Source organism: Mobula birostris, chromosome 4 (assembly GCF_030028105.1).
Source record: "Mobula birostris isolate sMobBir1 chromosome 4, sMobBir1.hap1, whole genome shotgun sequence".
Lineage (NCBI taxonomy): Eukaryota > Metazoa > Chordata > Chondrichthyes > Myliobatiformes > Myliobatidae > Mobula > Mobula birostris.
The window spans coordinates 48443584-48462694 of record NC_092373.1 but is presented as its reverse complement, the minus strand read 5'-3'; the positions used below and the strand labels follow the sequence as shown (position 1 = coordinate 48462694).

Sequence of the window (19111 nt, the reverse complement as noted above, 5' to 3'; positions counted from 1 at the left end):
AATTACCACTATCCCCGTGTAATGACCTATTTGTCAATACGTTTTATACACTGCTGCAATCAAGAAATCAGCAATATCTGTATAACCTTCAGAGATTTGAATAGTCAATCAATAAAACCGGGTGAAGCCCTGCAGGTTTTTTTTGGTTAAAGAGCTCCTGTCCGTGACCAGCTCTCCCGCAGCTCGGGTGCTGTCAGTGGTGGTGGCGGCCAGAAGGAGGCGCTCAGAGCACGCTCTCCAGCCCTGGGATCGGCCTCTCCCGCTCTGCTCTGAATCCCTAAATTGGTGGGCGGAGGGATTTCTGACTGACAGCCAATGACGTTCCCAGCAGCCGCACTCATTCACTCCTGACTCCTGACGGAGTGCCAGAGCGATCGAGAGCAGTGTGAGCTCAGCACTGGAATAAGACGAGCCTAGGAGAGGGGAAGTAACCAACGTTAACATTATGGATATCTCGGTGCTTTTGTACTTCTTCTTCCCGCTAACGATGGCTGTTGAAGGTAGGACAGCCTGTCTCTTTCAGCGATCCTGTTAAGCTAACATTTGATGAAACGCAGCTATTTCATTCGGATTTATGCAGGGGATGGAGAAGGCATCAAGATCGCGGCAGCTACATGCAAGTCTCCGAGCCCGTCTAATAGGAAAACAGAGCGATCCTGATATTTTTCCTTAAGCTTTACGAGTAATCCCATCAACGCAAGGCAAGGCATCCTGTTATGGACGTGTAGTTCATTTGGAAACAGTTGCTCCATAAACTTCGAGTTCATTACTTCGCATTTGCTGTGTTCCCGTATCTTTTTTTCACCAGTTATGCAAGGAATGGTGCATATAGTTAACGTTTATATTGCCGTGCACTGTGCATTTTACTCTCGGATGAATCAAATCAGGGTGAAATTCCAAGTACGCAGAGCAATTTTGTTGTAGGCTTGAGTGCTACGATCGCTCTACAGCCACTCATTCCGGGAATGTGCATTTTGAGGATTGCGGTTTGACTTTGTCCTAACATAGCTTTGTGTGTGTGTGTGTGTGTGTGTGTGTGTGTGTGTATGTATCTGAGAAGTTGCGATCGGATCCCTCGGTCGGTCAAACCTGCCCATACCTGGCAGATAAAAGCCACCCCCCCCCCCCAACCCGGAGTTTGTCTTTCCTGTCGAGGCCACTAGCCTGTTTGTAGCAATAGAGACCGCCACATTTACATGATCCGCCTAGCCGTACCCTACACCGGACTATTGTTCATTCGGTGCAATTTTACGCAAGATAAGGTAGCGACTGAAAGGAGAAACCCTGGTTTTCGGAACCTTGAGGTTCGGAAGTGCGCGATTTCTTTTTATGCCGCCCCGGTTAGAATCCACGGTAAACCAAGCACAATTAGCAACTTCTAGCGACGGAAGATAGGAAAGAAACTTTGCTGACCTTTTTATCTGTGGACTTGTTGTAGAACTTCAATCTTTCCTGTCCCATGCAGATTTAGAGGAGAATGTTTAAAAATCCAAGTTGTTTATATCAGTGCGCCCAGCGGCGGAGAGAGTATTTTAACTAATTTTGCTCCCGACCACCCATGATTGTCAATCATAGTTCAGTATCGTTGGAAATTAAATTTGGTCTTCTTCGGCCTGGTTGTGGAAGACAAAACTCGGCTGGAATCGTATCCACTGGATACAGATGACTGCCAAACATACGTTGGAGCCGCAGTTTCCCCCTCACTAACGATATGCAAAGAAATTTCACGGGACATTGCGGCCAAGCAAGGGCATTGCAACTTGTGCTGTCCGATTAGTCGATTCTGCATTTGTCCGTGCGCGCAGACCAAATGGTCAAAAAATGCTTTGAACTATTCGTTGCCCCTTAAATCAAACTCATTGAGACGCCCGGGTTTCCTTCCTTGGCCTCAAGTTATCTACTCGGCAACGTGTAAAAGTTGAAGTAGTGTCAGTCTGTGGAACATGACAAAGAGATTTATTCAATAGAGGGATTTGTAGTTATGGGGTAGCATTAGCAGTCCTGGTTCTAGTTTCCTTGCAGTACTATTTCATGTGCGCCACAGCATAGATTGGAATTATCTTTGCACTCAATGCATTGAAACGCTTTAGTAATACATGACTGTCGAATAGAAATCCGGAGATCCGATGTCATATTTTCATTTACGTTAACGAATGGTGAACATACTCTGATACAGTCTTACTCTTATAAACAGTCCTGTAATTCACATTTGATTACAATGCAACAATATTCAAAGCACACTGGTCCTTTGGCTAACAGGACGCAATTAAAATTCTCCCCACGAACAAAACCACAGTTTACGCTAAATTCGTCTCTGCTGCGTTCGGAGCATGTTTCGAATACGAGAGCCCGATTACCGAGGCTGTTGGGGAGAGGTGCGAGAGGACTGAGCAGCGGCGTTAACAAAGCGACGTTGTCCTACTTAAAAAGAAAATTGATTTACTTTCAACCACAGCTCACGCTAAATATTCCCATCATACGTAGTGTGTCAGATTAAGCGTCATTTCTGTTATGTGTTGGTCTGCTAAATTGATGGAGCGTTTATTTTTATTGTTTGATCTTCTCCAAAACTTCATAAATAAAAGCCTGACTTTCCTGGGCGGAATCGTGTAATTAGATATCCCTAGTGTAGAATTGCCAGGAGGTTCACACAAAGTATGTATAGTCTGAGCTTTAAACCCCCAACGTATAATTTAGTTCATACAATATTGGGCCAACCATTTTGGATTGCCAATTTTTACATTGCGACCTAACTTGGAGAAAGTCTGTCTCTAAAACGTTGACTTCCTTAAGAACTTGCACAGAAAATGCAATCTAAAACATTTATTAAAATAGTAAGCTTGTGAAATACTATTACTCAACGATAACAATGAATTATAATGAAATGTGTGTTGATAAAATATTAAATGTGCAAACTCATATAGTAATTTTTATGTTACATTGAATCGGGTTGTAAAATCTTAAAACTGTCACTGCTCTCTTTCGGGGGTTTTGATATTTTTTAACGCATTGGTTTGCTGAAAGGCGCCCTATTGCGAAGAATTCTAATACTGGAATCCTAAAGCTTATAATTGGCCTTTTGTGTTAATTTTAGAACCATAACTTCTATGTGAAACATTCCAATGAAACTGGTAAGATATAAGGTTAGTTTTCACATCTGCATTCCCTGCAGTGACACAGTTCAGTATTTCTACAGTGTAAATAGTAGGGTGGTTGCTGAAATTCCACCCACTCTCTGCGTGCTTTTGAGAATCTGCGCTCTCCCCCCCCCCACCTCCACTAGCAAAGGTGAGGAGGCAGTAAATTATTCGTAAATGGTGGCCAGACTAGCAAGAGTAACTTTACTAAAATAGTGCCTTTCACGTAGCACAAAAACGACTCTCGAGAACGCGCAACATTGTTCGTCTGGATGAAGATGAGGTAGTGAAATAAACGCTTTCTGTTTTACCGAGGCCACTCGCAACAGTGCGGTCGCTGCAGGGCACATGGCGCGGCGGCGAGACTCGCTATGTAAACGTGCCCGACTTCCGTGCCCAGTCCGAGCGCTCGGTGCTGTGACCCGGGTCAAACTCAGGCTACTGTGTACTTCGTATGGGAGCACCTCTGCTTGTAGTCTGGCTCCGTCTTTGGGGTCCTTGTGTCCAGAGTAAGATTCACACTGTCGTGTTACCTGGCCCCCTCCCAGTGAGGGAGACGGCGGCGAAGAATGCAAGGGGCGCGACTCTCTTCCGTTCATCAGGCTTTGCCTGCTTGATAGTGATGGTGTTTGCAGCATAGATTATGCACCTTCAAGTGGGAGAGGAAACAAATTACCCAGATGCTGTGGCAACACATTTAATAATAAAAAAAAGCGGGAACCGGTCTTTCACTGTCTTCTTCTTTGTCAGCTGTTTTTGCTTCATTATAACCAAGGAACTGCGGTTAGCATTGCAGCTCTTGGGATACTGTGTGAAACGGTCTCCAATTATTTATAAACAACTCATCTTTAATTCAGACTTTGGATAATACTTTTATTATGGTGCGCCACCGAAGTAATGGTTCCTTGGCTGAAACTTGATACATTTTATGTGAGTGAAAATATCTGGATCTGTTGAAAGCGTCGTATTCTTCCTTGACGGTACATCCTTCCCTGCGTGCAAGCTGTGAGATATGTCGGCATTGTAAATTGCTACACAAGTGAAGTGGAACAAGTCTTTCAGGTTGTTAGATTGTGCTGGTGCTGTGTGTGGACAGATAATAAAAAAACAGGGCCACTGTAGAGATTTACCACACAAAAAAAACCTGAAGAAAATTATGCAATTTTAAGTTGCTTGATCGGATTGCTGAGTTCAGAAACATCAATTGGACCTACTTGGTGAATACTGTGGTAGAACTGTGTCAACTTAGGGCTGGGGAACTGTCATTTTATGAAATAAGTTAAGATTGAATGATCATATGCCTTCTAGGTTCTTTGATTTTATTCTGCCCTGGATGCCAGGTTTCATTTGATTATTTGTTAATGTGAGGCTGCTGTGATGAGAACCATTTCTGAAATATACACAGAGGAAGCCTTGCACAGACAGACACTGTCCTTTGGAGGAGAATGACGAATTGCAGAATTAATGCACCAAGCGCTTTCTGTTTTTAAATCCTGAGGCATGAACTGTCATCAAGAGGGCAAGGAGAGGTCATGAACTTGCTGATGGAAAATCAGAAATAGCCATAGTTCAATACTGAAAAGCCTGATTGGGAAAGGGATAAATAAATTGAATTACTTTTGAAATATATGACAAGGTCTCGCAGGGCATGCAGCACTGTAGCACTTATCTTCTATAACATTTGCTTTAAACTCCTAATGACCATTGGCTCAAATTTCCTTCATTGTTTTCCCATTTTTAGCGTCAGTAGTTTTTAAACAGTTTCTGAAATTGTGGTTCCTTTTATATATAAAGTAAGTTATGGCAGATTTTGTATAAGTTTTGCAAGTTATGCATTATACAACATAAAATTGCAAAGCCCATCCATCACATGCACACCAATCTTTTTTGTCCACAGCGGGTCTACATCTTAATATGCTTTGTCTGTTTATATTCACACCTGAATTATCTCACCTCCTCATCTGGCAGATATTAGCCACTCCTATTGTATGCTGTCTTGCTCTTGATACCCCCACCAAGGGGAAATGATCCTGATTCTCTACCCCATCTAGGTCTCATACACCTCTTTCAGGTCACCTCGGTATTGTAGGGAATACAAATCTATATATTCTTGATTAAACCAACAATTTGTCTGAATAATCAACTGGATGCAAAAGTGCATATTAAAAGTGAGTGTATGGGATTGAAGAGTGAGTATCATACATCAAGTGAGGGGGGTGCTGTAGGTTAGGCTGCTGCACGCTGTACAGACGTTAACTGAGACCAAGATAAATCAGATGATCTTTTAAAATGAAATAATGGTAATATTGATTTTGACTTTCAAATGTATCAACGTACAAAGAATGGCATTAAAATTCTGGATGAATACTGACATCGGTTGGCTATTCCTTTATTCCATAATATGCCTGTTGATGTCTTTACACCATCTAGGCAGATACTAGTTGATTGAAGCTGAACTTCAGTGACTATTAAAGAAATGTTTGCACTCTATGAATAATAGACCAAATATTGTTAACATCAATAGAATGAATTTCAGAAGCAGAGGATAATGCTCGGATGCAGTTATATAGTGTTATTGAGCAAGGACGAACTTCTGGGCAATTGATTTCCATATTAGTTAGAAGGGAAATTCCATGATAATGAAAGAAATTCTCTTTTAAACCTTCAAGTACTAAGTTGATCCCTGCATAATTTTCAAATACACTGGATTCCGGTTAATTGGGACATAGCAGGACCAGGCCATTTTAGCCCAATTAAGTGGCTGCCCCAATCAGCTGAGGTTTAATGGAAATAGTTTGCTTTTTTATACCTTTTTATCTATCATTTAACTGAGAAGCAAGTTATGTACTTAAATGAAATACATAACAAATTAGAACTGTATCAATAGTACTATAAAACTGTATTAGTTTCTAATGGTTACTGATGGACGAATTCACCCAGTGTACACGTTCTTTTGATTGACTCTAAATGAACAAAATCAGCGCAGACACTTACTGTAGATGATGGACTCCTTTCATGCAATGCTGTTGACAATTGCATCCGCCAGATCTTCATTTTCATTGTAATGTTCAAGATGATTGTTGACATCCCTAACTTGTTTCATTTTCCCTCCTGGCCATTTCTGGCAGTTCCAAGCCTGAATGCTTGAAACTGCAGTGAGAAAAATGGTTCTGAATTGTCTTACTACTTATTTCTCACCAACTGTCAGTGAAAAAAAGATGGCTGCTTTTTGAAGACAAGCACACGCCACTGATGCCATTTAAGAACTGTTCACTAAGCATGGTGTAGTGTCACAAGTGCACGTCTGACACTAGTTACAGACTCCAGACCCATTTAAGCAGCATAGTTTCCCAAATAAACAAAGAGTATCCCAGCTATTTACTCAATTAGTTTTTGTTCTTTAAGATTTGTACCAACTAAGTGGCTGCTTCAATTAACTGATAGCTCAATTAGCAGGAATCCATTATATATTGTGTTGACATTAAGCATAATTTTAGTTGCTTCCTCTATAAGTCAATAAATTTATATGAAATGAACTCCATTAGGTAAAATTTCCTGAACAATTTACTTTTTTTTTCCAAATAGTTTGTTCAAATTGATGTTTAATATGCTGAGAAATAGGCTATATTGGTGCACAGAGACTACAAGACTGTTGTAGGTCATAAAATGATAAATATCAGAACAGACCTTGGAATATGTTGGAAGTGGCAAGAAAGATTGTGAGAAAATATATTGTCCTAGCCTAGATGTGAAATAATTTTTCTGAGTAGGCAAATGGATCATGTTTAAACATGCATAACCAATGCCTTGATAGTACTTCACACAGTCCGCTCTGCAGACAAGCCTGTGAAAAAAGTCAATGACTCCCTCTGTCAAGGGCCCTTCTAGACAACAATGAGCATGAGTGTGCTTCAGTAGGGAAGGGGAGGCACTCCACAGAACTAATGGAGCTTTTGATTCCTTCCTTTGCGGGGCAGTAATTAGTGATCGATGGTGTGTGCAGCTGGCCAGATGTTTTGCAGTCTGTCTTGCTTTCTGATAAACATTTTTAAGCAGCAGGAGTTTGAAGTTTACACAGTGCAAATGAGCAGAACATTGTGATTGCTTGATTTAAAACACTGTGCAATCAGGAAGAGATAGACTGAAAGGGAAAAGGGACAGATACAGTGGAGTTTGAATTTAGATAACAGCATTTGATAGAAGTACAATGGAAGTACAAATACACGGCTGATGGTTACAGTTTTACGTTGCTGCATAAAGAATCAAACTGAGAGAAAAATAGGAAGCAAAACAGGAAGGAAAATAAGAGCAGTGTCTAATTATTGTAAGCTGTAGTATCAGTGAAAATTATTTAGCATACAAGTTTGCTTTTAATGGTGCAAAATATTTTTGTGTGGATCATGAAAGTGAAGCTAAGAGGTAAATTTGCAAATATACCCAAAGTACTTTTGGAGACAGACACAAACAGCTTCAATTTGTTGTGGTCAGCAGCCCAGCATGGAATCTATTTTATTACAGTTTAATTGTATGCTTTGCATTCTAAACTCTAGATGGGAATAAAGGTTTTTTTTGTTAGATATCCTTTCTTTGTCATGCGACTGCTCCTGTTCCATAATATCCTGGCAGTTTGTTGAGCCCTGTGATTGGCATTATATGCAGTGAAATCTGCTAAAATCCTGTTAACAGTCACCATTTTCTGACCTCAAACACCGCAATGAATACATTAATTTAAAGAATGAACACTTGTGAATCTGAAACTGCTAATAATTCTCAATTAGGACAAGCAATCACATTTGAAAACAAATCATATAGTAACATCACTAAATGTTTAAGCTTTGACTGTTTGACTCAGTTGATGTTGAGAGAGTGTTTGTGTTGTGAAATAGTTCTTTCTTTCATGGCCTTGTTTTGTATGTGTATTTGTGTGTAAAGAATTATTGACAAAAATGGCTTAGTATTGGCTCTAAAGGTTAAAATTGAGGTTCAATTATAATTAATGATTTGCTGTGCACAGCTGAAGTGTGAATGAGCTGACTTTGGAACAGTCACACAGCTTGCTTTCTCCTTCTTTCCCAATTCCAATGAAGGACCGTGAATCAGAAATGGTAACTTTGTTTCTCATTTCATAGAATACTGCCTGAACTACTGCATATTTCCAGCACTTTTTCTTTTGTTTTTCAGTTCAGCTTATTTTAATTCTTTGGGATGGTGGCGTGGCATTGGTGATGAGTCGTGCTAGGACTTTGGGCTTAACTCCCACACCGTAACTCCATTCCTTTTAAACTCAGTTTCTCAATACTGTATTGTCTTTTTCCTCGTGTGCATGTGTTGGTATGCTTTGTGCATTATGTAAAATATATTATCCCAGAATGTTGCTCAGAAGGAGAATAATCAGTAGTAAACATACTCTGAGATTTAAAGGGATTAACCAGGTCATATGTGTCACTGATTCTGTTATAGAAGTTAATACAATGAATTATTAGGCATGCTACTTGCATCACAAATGTGATGTTGAATATAAATGAGAAGAAAATATTATTTCAATCAAAAGTTTGATTTTGATACATAGGTGGTATCTAGAGACTTCTTGTGATGTTTCTACTAAACTCTTGAAAGTTTAATTCAGTATCTCGAACATGGCAGCAACTATAGTCCCAGAGACCACAGTTATTAAGTAAATTACAGTTCCTATTTCAGAACTTCAGCTGTGGTTGCAAACTACGATTATTTAAAATAAAGATTTAAAAATATTATGGGTGTATGCTATGGATGGCTCTTGACGTGAGTTGGCAACAGCACAAGACAAACGTCGAGCTCTATGATGACCTACCGATGCTCACCACTAAAATCGAGGCGAGAAGACTGCAACTAGCGGGCCACTGTCTACGCCACCCCGAGCTACCTGCCAGCCTAGTCATCATATGGTAGCCCAAGCACGGGAGGATGAACCCTGGGTGCCCTCCCAGGACTATGGTCAACACGCTCCTAGAAGACAGCAGCGTGGCTAATGTAGATGAACTGAACACACTGATGAGGGAGAGGGAGAAGCGGAGAGTCCGTCATCGTGCCTGATGCCAGCCCCCTAGGCCTGAGTCGACGTAGTAGTAGAAGTAGTAGTAGTTCACTTTAAAGTGCAGTTTGAAAGCAGCTGACAAAATGGCAGTACAGAGCAGATTTCAAAATGAACTGAAACCAAAATTACATCTGCCTCAAATTCCCAACAAGCCAAGGAATATTCTTGAATTTTGAAGAAATATTAAATGTTTTTATTTATTAAGAACTTACCCTATGAAATAATCTCTGGCTGCTTTATAAGCCCTCACCACAATGAGAAATTTAGAATGAAATAAAACATTTTGTTACTTGACTTGACATCTCACCTTTATTTCCCTGCAGCTGCCAGAAAGTAACAATCAAGCACAGTCCTGGTAGCTAATGTTGCATGCTGAGAAACTATTCTACTGCAAAAGTAAATACTCAGAGATTCATAATGACCAGAAAACTGCTACTTCAAGGCTGATTGAACAACCTCATTTCAATCCAAGCAAAAGCGTAGGGGCTTTCATGATGTGAATTGAAGCTTTTTTAAAAATAGCATGTTTATCAAAAAAGGTGAAGTACAGGAGCTATGTGGGAGTGGGTTATTTATGTATCTTATGGTCATGATTTATATATCTTTGAGGAAATAAGCATCACATCAATCTTGTTTTGTGAACCTGTCCTTCATTATGTTTTCCACAGAGTCTGCATTGATAAGTATTAAGCCTATACATAACCTTCACATCTCACTGTTGACTAGGTATGTGACTGGTATTACAGTTTCAATTTATCAAAACTTGATTTTTTAAAATAAAAAAGATATTGTTAACTGGAAAATACAGTGGATCGCAATTAATTGATACACATTGGGACTAGTATGCTTTGGACCAATTAAGTGCCCTCCCCCCTTAGCCATAGTTTCATGGAACCTGTTAAAAAGGTTTAAAAAAGACTGTCATTTATCTGAATCACAATTTATGTACTTAATTGAAATACACAACAAATTAGGCACTACCAATACTAATAGTACTATAAAACTGTGTATTACTTCCTAGTATTTATCGATGGAGGAATTCATCTAGTGTACACTGTTGTGTTATTTTGATTGACTGTAAATGAACAAAATCAGTGCGGACACCTTATGCAGATAATGGACTGCCTTCTCACAATGCTTTCGACAATTGCATCCTCCAAATTTTAATTTTCATGATTGTCAATACCCTCAGATTCTTCATAGTTGATGAAACAGTGAAATCGCTTGATTTTCACTCCAGGCTGTTTCTGATATCTCCATACCTGAATGCTTGAAACTGCAGTAAGCAAAACAGTTCTGAATTGTCTTATTGCTTATTCCTTGCCAACTATCAGTGACAAAAACCACAGCTTTTTGAACACAAGCACACATAACTGATGTTATTTTATAAACAGATCACTCTAACCATGATGTGGTGTCTAATAGCCATGCAAGTGCACGCGATTGCTAGTTAGAAACTATTCAGCAATAGCCTCCTACCCCAATTAAGCAGCACAGTGTCCCACATAAACAACAGGGATTCCGGCTATTTTCCTGATTAGTTCTTGTTCTTTAGCAGTTGTCTCAAATAAGCAACAGCCCCGATTAACTGATGGCCCAATTAACCAGAATCCACTGTATATCTAATTATATGAATCTCATGTACATATCCAGTTATTATTATTCTATAATACTTAGTTAATTTAGTTAAAACTATGTTTTTGTTTGAAATTAAAATAGGATTCAGAACTATTTTTTGTTCGTATTCTCACTGTCTGAAGGAAAAATTATATTTGCTGATACAGTCTGTCAGTGGAATAGAGAATGACCATTTAAACTACTTTGTTAGCAGGGTGTAAAATTAAGTTTTATGGAACTGTTCGCAAAACTTACAACTTTCCTGATGATCATTATTAATAAGGCAGCTACTGGCTAGATTACATGACTATTACCATTTTATGTAGCAAGACTGTGCAACACTCATTGGATCTGTTGATTACTACTTAAATTTAAAGTTATTTCCTTTTGAAATAAAAAATGAAACTAATATATTTTAAATCCAATTTAACATTAGTAAATGTCATATTATTGACTCTAAACCTTCAATTAGGCTTACATAAAAATTCTAATTATTTATTAACTTAGATTAACATGTTCCATTCATTGGCATGTGTAACATGAAGTACCGTCTTGACTCTGTATATTTAATGTGAATTCTGAAAGGTGAATTTTTTGTGAAGCCTTGTATACATGTGTGCATAGAAATATAGAAAAATTATAGTAAAGTACAGGCCCTTCGGCCCACAATGCTGTGCCGAACATGTACTTACCTTAGAAATTACCTAGGGTTACCCATAGCCCTTTTTCTTAGCTCCATGTACCTATCCAGGAGTTTCTTAGAAGACCCTACCGTATCCGCCTCCACCACCATTGCCGGCAGCCATTCCACACACTCACCACTCTCTGTGTAAAAACAACAACAACAACAACTTACCCCTGACATCTCGTCTGTACCTACTTCCAAGCACCTTAAAACTGTGCCCTCTCGCGCTAGCCATTTCAGCCCTGGGAAAGAGCCTCTGGCTATCCACATGATCAATGCCTCTCATCATCTTATACGCTTACTTTTGGTGTATTGCATGTGGTACATGTAGTATAGTGCATTATATAAGGTTAATATATATCTGATGTAGTACATCCCGGAAGGTAAAAAGTTTGTGGGGTTGTGATAAACTAGTATCTTGAGTGCATTGTAAAGAATTTGGACACAGGCAAGAATATTGTGCGATGAAAACTTGTGGTATCATCATATGGCCCACAGGTAAGCCCAATGGTGAAGCTCCCACAGCAGCTGCTCTATATGATTTTTAAATTACCATGCCCACATTACTGTACATCTTTTTTAGTGAGGTTTGTGCATCAATTGATGCAATTTCATGATTGTTAGTGATAGTGAGCTGACTAAACTGACTTGCTTACTGAATAGAATGTGGTCTTTCAGGAACTGATTCTATCTCCTATTTACTGAGAAGTTAACCATTAATCTGTTGAGTGCACTTTGCTGAGAACAGAGAACAACTCATGAGTTAAAAGCAATTATATTAGTGGTAGTGAACTCCTGTTAAACCGCAGGACTATATTTTTTATGGAAAACAGAAGATAAGGGTCCAGAATAGAAAATAAAAGAAAATTACTAAACTCTAGTAAATTGTTAAGGTAATAGCAAACACAGCTGGCTTCTGGTCCCTGGGCTAAAAAGTGCAAATGCTGCAAAGAAATCAAACATATAATCAGAATTCATTGAAAATGTAACTCATATCATTCAAAACAAAAGATTCTTCTATTGTTTTTACATACCATGGGCTTTGAAGTCCAGTCCATAAAAGGAAGCCATGCAAAGTGAAAGGTAAGATGTATGCATTAACAAAACAACACAAAGCGTGAGAAAAGGTTTCACAGTACAGTACAATTTTGTTTTTGCCTGGGGCTCCTCCATGGTCAGGAACTGGTTAGTGATTGTGCATTTCAGAAAGCCAATGCCAAACTTGCACAGTAGTCTCTTTGTTACACCATCCACACCATCACCCATACCTAACCAAATTAGATTAACTCATCCCTTTACAATTTTTAACGTTCTAGGGTGCATACTCAAATACTGAAGTCATTTTACAGAATGACAGGGTAATTATATGTTAGTTATATTGGTTTACTGCAAATTCACTAGTTTATTTATTCACAGAGCAAACCTTGATAGCTGTTAATGTGAATAAGAAATACTCAGTTGTATGTTATGATTTTGTATCAGCAAGACTCAGAAGATGATTGTTGATACATTAGGATTTTAACCATGTTCCAGCTTGCCTGATGTTATAGTATTGAAGGGTAAACATTGGCATTTGCTTAATTCTAGGTGGATAAACTCACACCTGTGTCATCTAGGAAAAGTCCCTTTATAAGGGTAATGTTCTGCTCTGTCTATGTGGGGGAAAAAAGCAGAGGCAAAAAAACAATTGGTGAAACAAATCTTCAGTAGATTTGATCCTTTGGTATGAATAGGTCCTTAGTTTGTAAATTACTCATTGTCTGTTTAATTAACTGAACTTATGCAATGACTTTTGGAGGACAGTTGACTATATGTGCACAGACCGCACTGTTTTTAAGGTTTATGAATGAATGCCTTTATGTATGACTATGACAGGAAGTGGCCCAGGAAGTAGGAGCTCATTAAGAAAAGGCACAGATATTATTCAGGGTGTTGGCCAATTGTAGATAGAGATAGCTAATAATGCCTCACTTAGGAGAAATAACAGGCTATTTTCAATCAAATATTTATGTTGTGTTTTCAAGTTAGTAGCAATTGAGACAATACTGGAAGTTTTCTGAATCTTTTCATTTCAAAATTTATTAGATTCATGAAGCAAAGCTGATTGGAATTACTTTTCCAGATTTTAGCATCTGCACTCCTATGTTACATGTAGACATAATAGATGGACAACAAACTTTTTTGTGTGCTAGTTACAGCCATTTATGTTAACATAATTCTCAAAGAACCACTTCCTTTCTGCTTCAGTTTGAATTTCTTACTTTTGATGCCAGCCACCTCAAGGCTTTTCTGAGTGAGACAGTGAATGAATTGTGAACTTGTTTTTAAGGTTGTCCAGATTTCTTTCATTTTAGATCTTAATGATGATCAGAGAGTGACTGATTTCAGAGCTGCATTCCATTCTGTGTTCCAGTGAAAAGTCTAGCATTCTACCATATTGGACCACCCACTCCCTAAATGTATTGTAGCATTTAAAATTTATGGTACTGAAGACTTCAACATTTTAAACCAAGTGAAACTAGTTTGCATAAATTAGTGCCAGATAATTAAACTTACTGTATGCACAAACAAAACCAATTTGTTTAGGATTCATGTCTGCAGCAGTGCTACAAAACCATGTTCCAACATGGTGTCTTCTATACATGCATTTCTCTCACTGTGCAGATTATTGCAAGCAATATTTAGTAAAATGAACATCTTTCTAACGGAATTGAAAACTGTTTTGTAAAATACTCTGTTTCGTGTCTCTGCTGGATACACCCAACAGGGATGTGGAGGTCTCTCATTTGCTCCCGTTAACATGCTAAGACCCACTGCATGGCTGGACTGTGCTGTGATTTTCATTCATCTCAGTTGAATTACTGCCTGCTGAGATGTTGCTCAAGTTCTCTTGAACTCTGCGGTATTTTCTTTCATTTGAGTCAAGGCTCACTGCAGATTGGTAGGTGAGAGACAAGCAGGGCAGCCTGTAGCTCATTAGCTGGCAAAATTACCATTTTCACAGTTTTTTCCCCCTGGTATAATTATTCCCTAAGAATAGTTTTGTATAACTGACTGCACTCTGCATGCAGCAACTGAAGCAAGTGGCTGCAGTGGGTGAAAAAAATTCTGTCTTGTGCAATTAACTATCAACTTTCTTTAGGGGGTGGATGATGCCATCATTGTTAACCCCGTCAGATCCTTTTGTTCCAGCCCATTGCATGCCTGAGTCCATTCTCAGAAGTCAATGCACAATTATTTTCCATGGCCCATAGTTCTCTTTGGCCTTCATAGAAGTTCATGCCTTATTGTATTCTGTTACGATACAAGGAAAATGTTAGAGTAGCAGAGGCCACACACAGAATATTGCTTGTTACACACACTTGCCATGCCCACACTCAGACACTTTGGAACTGAATAGTTTGATGCACTTTTGAAATATTTCAAAGCACTATGGAAACATGTTGAAGTTTGAATCTGAGGGCACAGATGTCACTTCTATTGAATTTGAAGTTGATTCCTACTTTCAGTTATTTTCTCAAAAAATATAGACATTTAACGAAGGTAACCAACTTAATACTTTCAAACAGAAAAATGAAAGTACTGTGTGCAGTCTTCTAGACATAAAGACCACAATGTATTTTCAGAACTTATAATCATGACTAAAAATAACTTAGCAAAATTATAGTACTGTTAAGTTTTCCAGATACGTAAGTTGAGTGTACATAAGACCTGAAACCTGGTGTTTGAAATGTGGATTAGTCAGGGCTGTGTTCAGTTTCTGTCAAGCTAATTTAGAAAGTTTGATTTATAAGGATTGATGAGAAAAAATCAAGTGCTTGATCTTCCGTCACTGATCTATGTGTCGGTGCTGTAATGAATGTGGGAGCAATACTGATTAACGACCAGGGTAGCATTGTAGTTAGTACAATGCTTTACAGCGCAGTTTCAATTCCCGCTGCTGCTGGTAAGGAAGTTGTATGTTCTTCCCGTGGAATGCGCGGGTTTCTTCCGTGTGCTCTGCTTTCCTCCCACAATCCAAAGACCTACCAGTCGGAAGGTTAATTGGTCATTTTAATTGTCCGATGAGTAGGCTAGGATTAAATTGGAGGATTGCTGAACGGCATGGCTTGATGGGCTGGAAGGGCCGATTCTGCACTGCATCACAGAAAACAAATAAACAATAACGTTTGATCATGGCCACTTACTCATCTGATTTTAGATATTACAAGATGCTGCCATATCAGGCACTTCATGTGTTAATTCCTTGTAATCAAGATTTGAAGTGTGCTGGTACTGGCATAGGTACCAGAAGTAACTAAACTACTGCACAAATGAATTAAACATAAAACTTCTTTATTGGCACAGAACAAAATATGCCAGAAAAGCTCAGCCATTCAGGTGGTTTCTGTAAGGAGAACGAATCAATGTTTCAAGTGTGCAACCCTTCTTAAGAACTGAGAAAAAGAGAGATGCAAGCAAGTTTTCAGTCAGAGGGAAGATGGTGAAGGGGTATGTGAAACAAAGGGAGTGTTTATGAAAGTATGAGTTGTAGTAGCAGAAATGGAACAGCACACTAAGCTGCAGTACTTGGAGGATGATATTGTGTGTGGATTTGGTGAGCTGCTTCTCTGTTTTATTTCTTTATGATTCTATGCCAGTTAAAACTGATGGAGTTGATTCTTTGGTTGATAGAGTAAAGCAAAGTTGCAGATACCTTTTGTTGAGATTCTGCATGAATGATGTTGGTATTTTGTTTCAGGTTCAAATTGAATTAAATGCGTCTCTCAATATAGATGTTTTAATTAAGGCCCACTTACACAGAATAATACAACTATGTCCAAGTTAAACATTCCAGTATGTTTTTCTATAATTATAAATAGAGAACAACAAAACCCATATTTTATAGTAAATTTTTACAACAGCTAACTGAACATTAGGTATTCTTAATGTAATCTTTTTAAAATTGATTATCTGAAATTGTTGATCAATGTCATATCATTGCTGGTAGTAATCATATACTTTGCAGCCTAGTGTTAGCTTTTTGCTAAGTACTAGCTCATTCTTCAGTGACATAGCTCTGTGCAGTGCCCTGCTGCAAGATGCCTTCTACAGGTCTGAAAATGTCCCGCCCATGAAATAGTTGAAGAAATTTCTCATCTGGCTGAACTGTGCCCATGAATTAGCAGGATGCCATACCTGTAAAAAAAATCCTCAAATATTTTCAATGCCCCTGATGTTCAGAATAATTCAACAACTAATAAAAACCAATGAAACAATTAAAGTAAATTAATCTCTAGAAACAAAAAGTTAAACACTGAAGTAATGAAAAAAATATTTAAAACATTTATTGACTGTGTGCTGAAGCACAGCTCCAATGCTATTGTTTGAGTTTGCTGACGACACCACTATCATAGGCTGAATCAAGGCGGCAATGAATCAGCATATGGGGGGGGTGGGGAGATTGAAAGTCTGGCTGAGTTGTGCCATAACAACAACCTCTTACTCATTGTCACAGATGTGTGGTGGAGAGTATATATTGACTGGTTGCATCATAGCCTGGCATAGAAACACCAATGCCTTTGAACAGAAAATCCTAAAAAACGTAGTGGATAAGGCCCAGTCCATCACAGGTAAAGCCCTTTTCACCTTTGAGTGTTGTTGCATCCCTCATCAGGGACCTCCATCACCCAGTTCATGCTCTCTTCTTTGCTGATGCCATCAGGAAGAAAGTACAGGAGCCTCAGGACTCACACCACCAGGTTCAGGAACAGCTAAGTTATTAAATCTCAACCATAGAACTCTTGAACCGGAGGAATAACTTCACTTGCCCCATCACTGAACTGTTTCCACAACCTATGGACTCCCTTTCAAGGACACTATCTCATGTTCTTGATATATTTCTCATTTATTATGTTTTTGATTATTATTTATTTATTTTTGTATTTGCACAGTTTGTTGTCTTTTGCACACTGGTTGTCCGTCCTATTGGTGCGGTCTTTTATTGATCCTATCATGGTTATTAAATTTATTGAGTATGCCTGCAAGAAAATGAAACTGATGGTTGTATATGGTGACATATATACGCATTGACTGTAAGTTTACTTTGAACTTTAAGAAATTGCAATTAATTCAAAGCAATGTTAATTATCTGTCACTATTGCCATTAAAACTAGTAGATGCGCTGTTGCTGTGTAAGTTCTAATTTGGCAGAGTTTAGGCGAAAAGGCCCCTCTTTACACCTTATGCTCGGCAACTGCTACAGTTATAGGTGGGGTTGATTCTAAGCAAAGGTCAACACAAAAGTACATATGTCACTGAGGGGGGAGAAAAAAAGGCCATCAAGCTGTGGATGTACAGTGGATTCCAGTTAATTGGGATATTGGGACCTGCAAATTTTGGCCCAATTAAGAAGCAATGAGCCAAGGCTTCATGGAAATAGTTAAAAAGATATAAAACGGACAAACTAACATTTAATTGAGTTGCAAATTACGTATTTAAAAGAAATACAGGACAAATTAGAACACTGCCAGTACTGAGGTACTATAAAACTGTATTAGCTGCTAATAGTTATCGATGGAGGAATTCGTCCAGTGTACACTGCCGTGTTATTTTGTTTGACTGTAAATGAACAAAATCGTGCAGTCACCTAGTGCAGATAATGGACTGCTTTCATTGCGTGCAATTTCAGTTTTTGGCACTCCATTTATCTCTGCCAGCTGACAAAGAGTGGTGTGAGGCTGATGGCTTTTAATTTGGTCCAGTAGATTAATTTTTTTGGGAGGTGTCAAATCTTTTTGTGGCATCTCGGCAAAGGCCTGAAATTTTTAAAATTCAAAATAAAAAACAAAATGATTTAAAAATCACTGCTTTTTGAATCGGCATCAGTCAGCCCAAAGGGATAACATAACACCATCGTACCCAACTAATGCTACTTACGATATGTTTGCTCAAAGCAAGGTATAGTGTCTTTAACAGCCACACAGGTGCATGTGACTGACTGTAGTTAGAAACTGTTCAGCAACAGTTTTCTGTCACTGTTAAGTGGCATAGTGTCCAAATAATCAAAGAGAATTCTGTTTACTTCCTTGATTAATTTTTGTTCTTTAAGGATTGTCCCAAGTAAGCAGCTACCCCACTTAATGGGTAGTTCAATTAACTGGAATCCACAGTACCAGATTATGTGAAAATCTTGCAATTAGTAGCATCTATGAGGAAAAACGCCAACAGTTCCAACCAAGGTACTAGCATTCTTTACTGATTATGCAAAACATAGCTAAAACATTTAGTCTGAACATATAAAACCAAGATTAAATCACAGCTCTCCTTCCAGGTGCTCTCTGAAAAAATCATCTGTAGAACACCAACAATGTTTGAAAGATAGTAAACAATTTAGGCCTGAATATTGATGCACTGCTGCATGACTCTGAGTAGAATGTGATAAAATGGCGCTGACCTAGCTGTAATGCTATGAATTTCTATCAAATGATGAGGAAAGAGCCATAACCAGAGTCAATAATGTGGGAAAAGTTGGGCATATCTGTGACAATAGAACCTACTAGGCCAGCAGATGGCTGTAGTGAGTCTGGCCGTGGGATTTGGGCTAGTTTATGGCTGAGA

The 19111-nt window shown here is 38.6% G+C and overlaps 1 protein-coding gene across 5 annotated transcripts in view; it reads left to right on the top strand.

Moving 5' to 3' along the window:
* Positions 1 to 362: 362 nt before the first annotated feature.
* Positions 363 to 19111, top strand: part of LOC140196317 (ephrin type-B receptor 3-like) — a 91845-nt gene continuing 73096 nt past the window's right edge. For all 5 annotated transcript variants that reach the window (XM_072255310.1, XM_072255307.1, XM_072255311.1 and 2 more), the window contains exon 1: positions 363 to 500. In XM_072255310.1, the coding sequence (XP_072111411.1) occupies positions 446 to 500 (55 nt within the window). In that variant the 5' untranslated portion in view covers positions 363 to 445. The remainder of the gene's footprint in view (positions 501 to 19111) is intronic.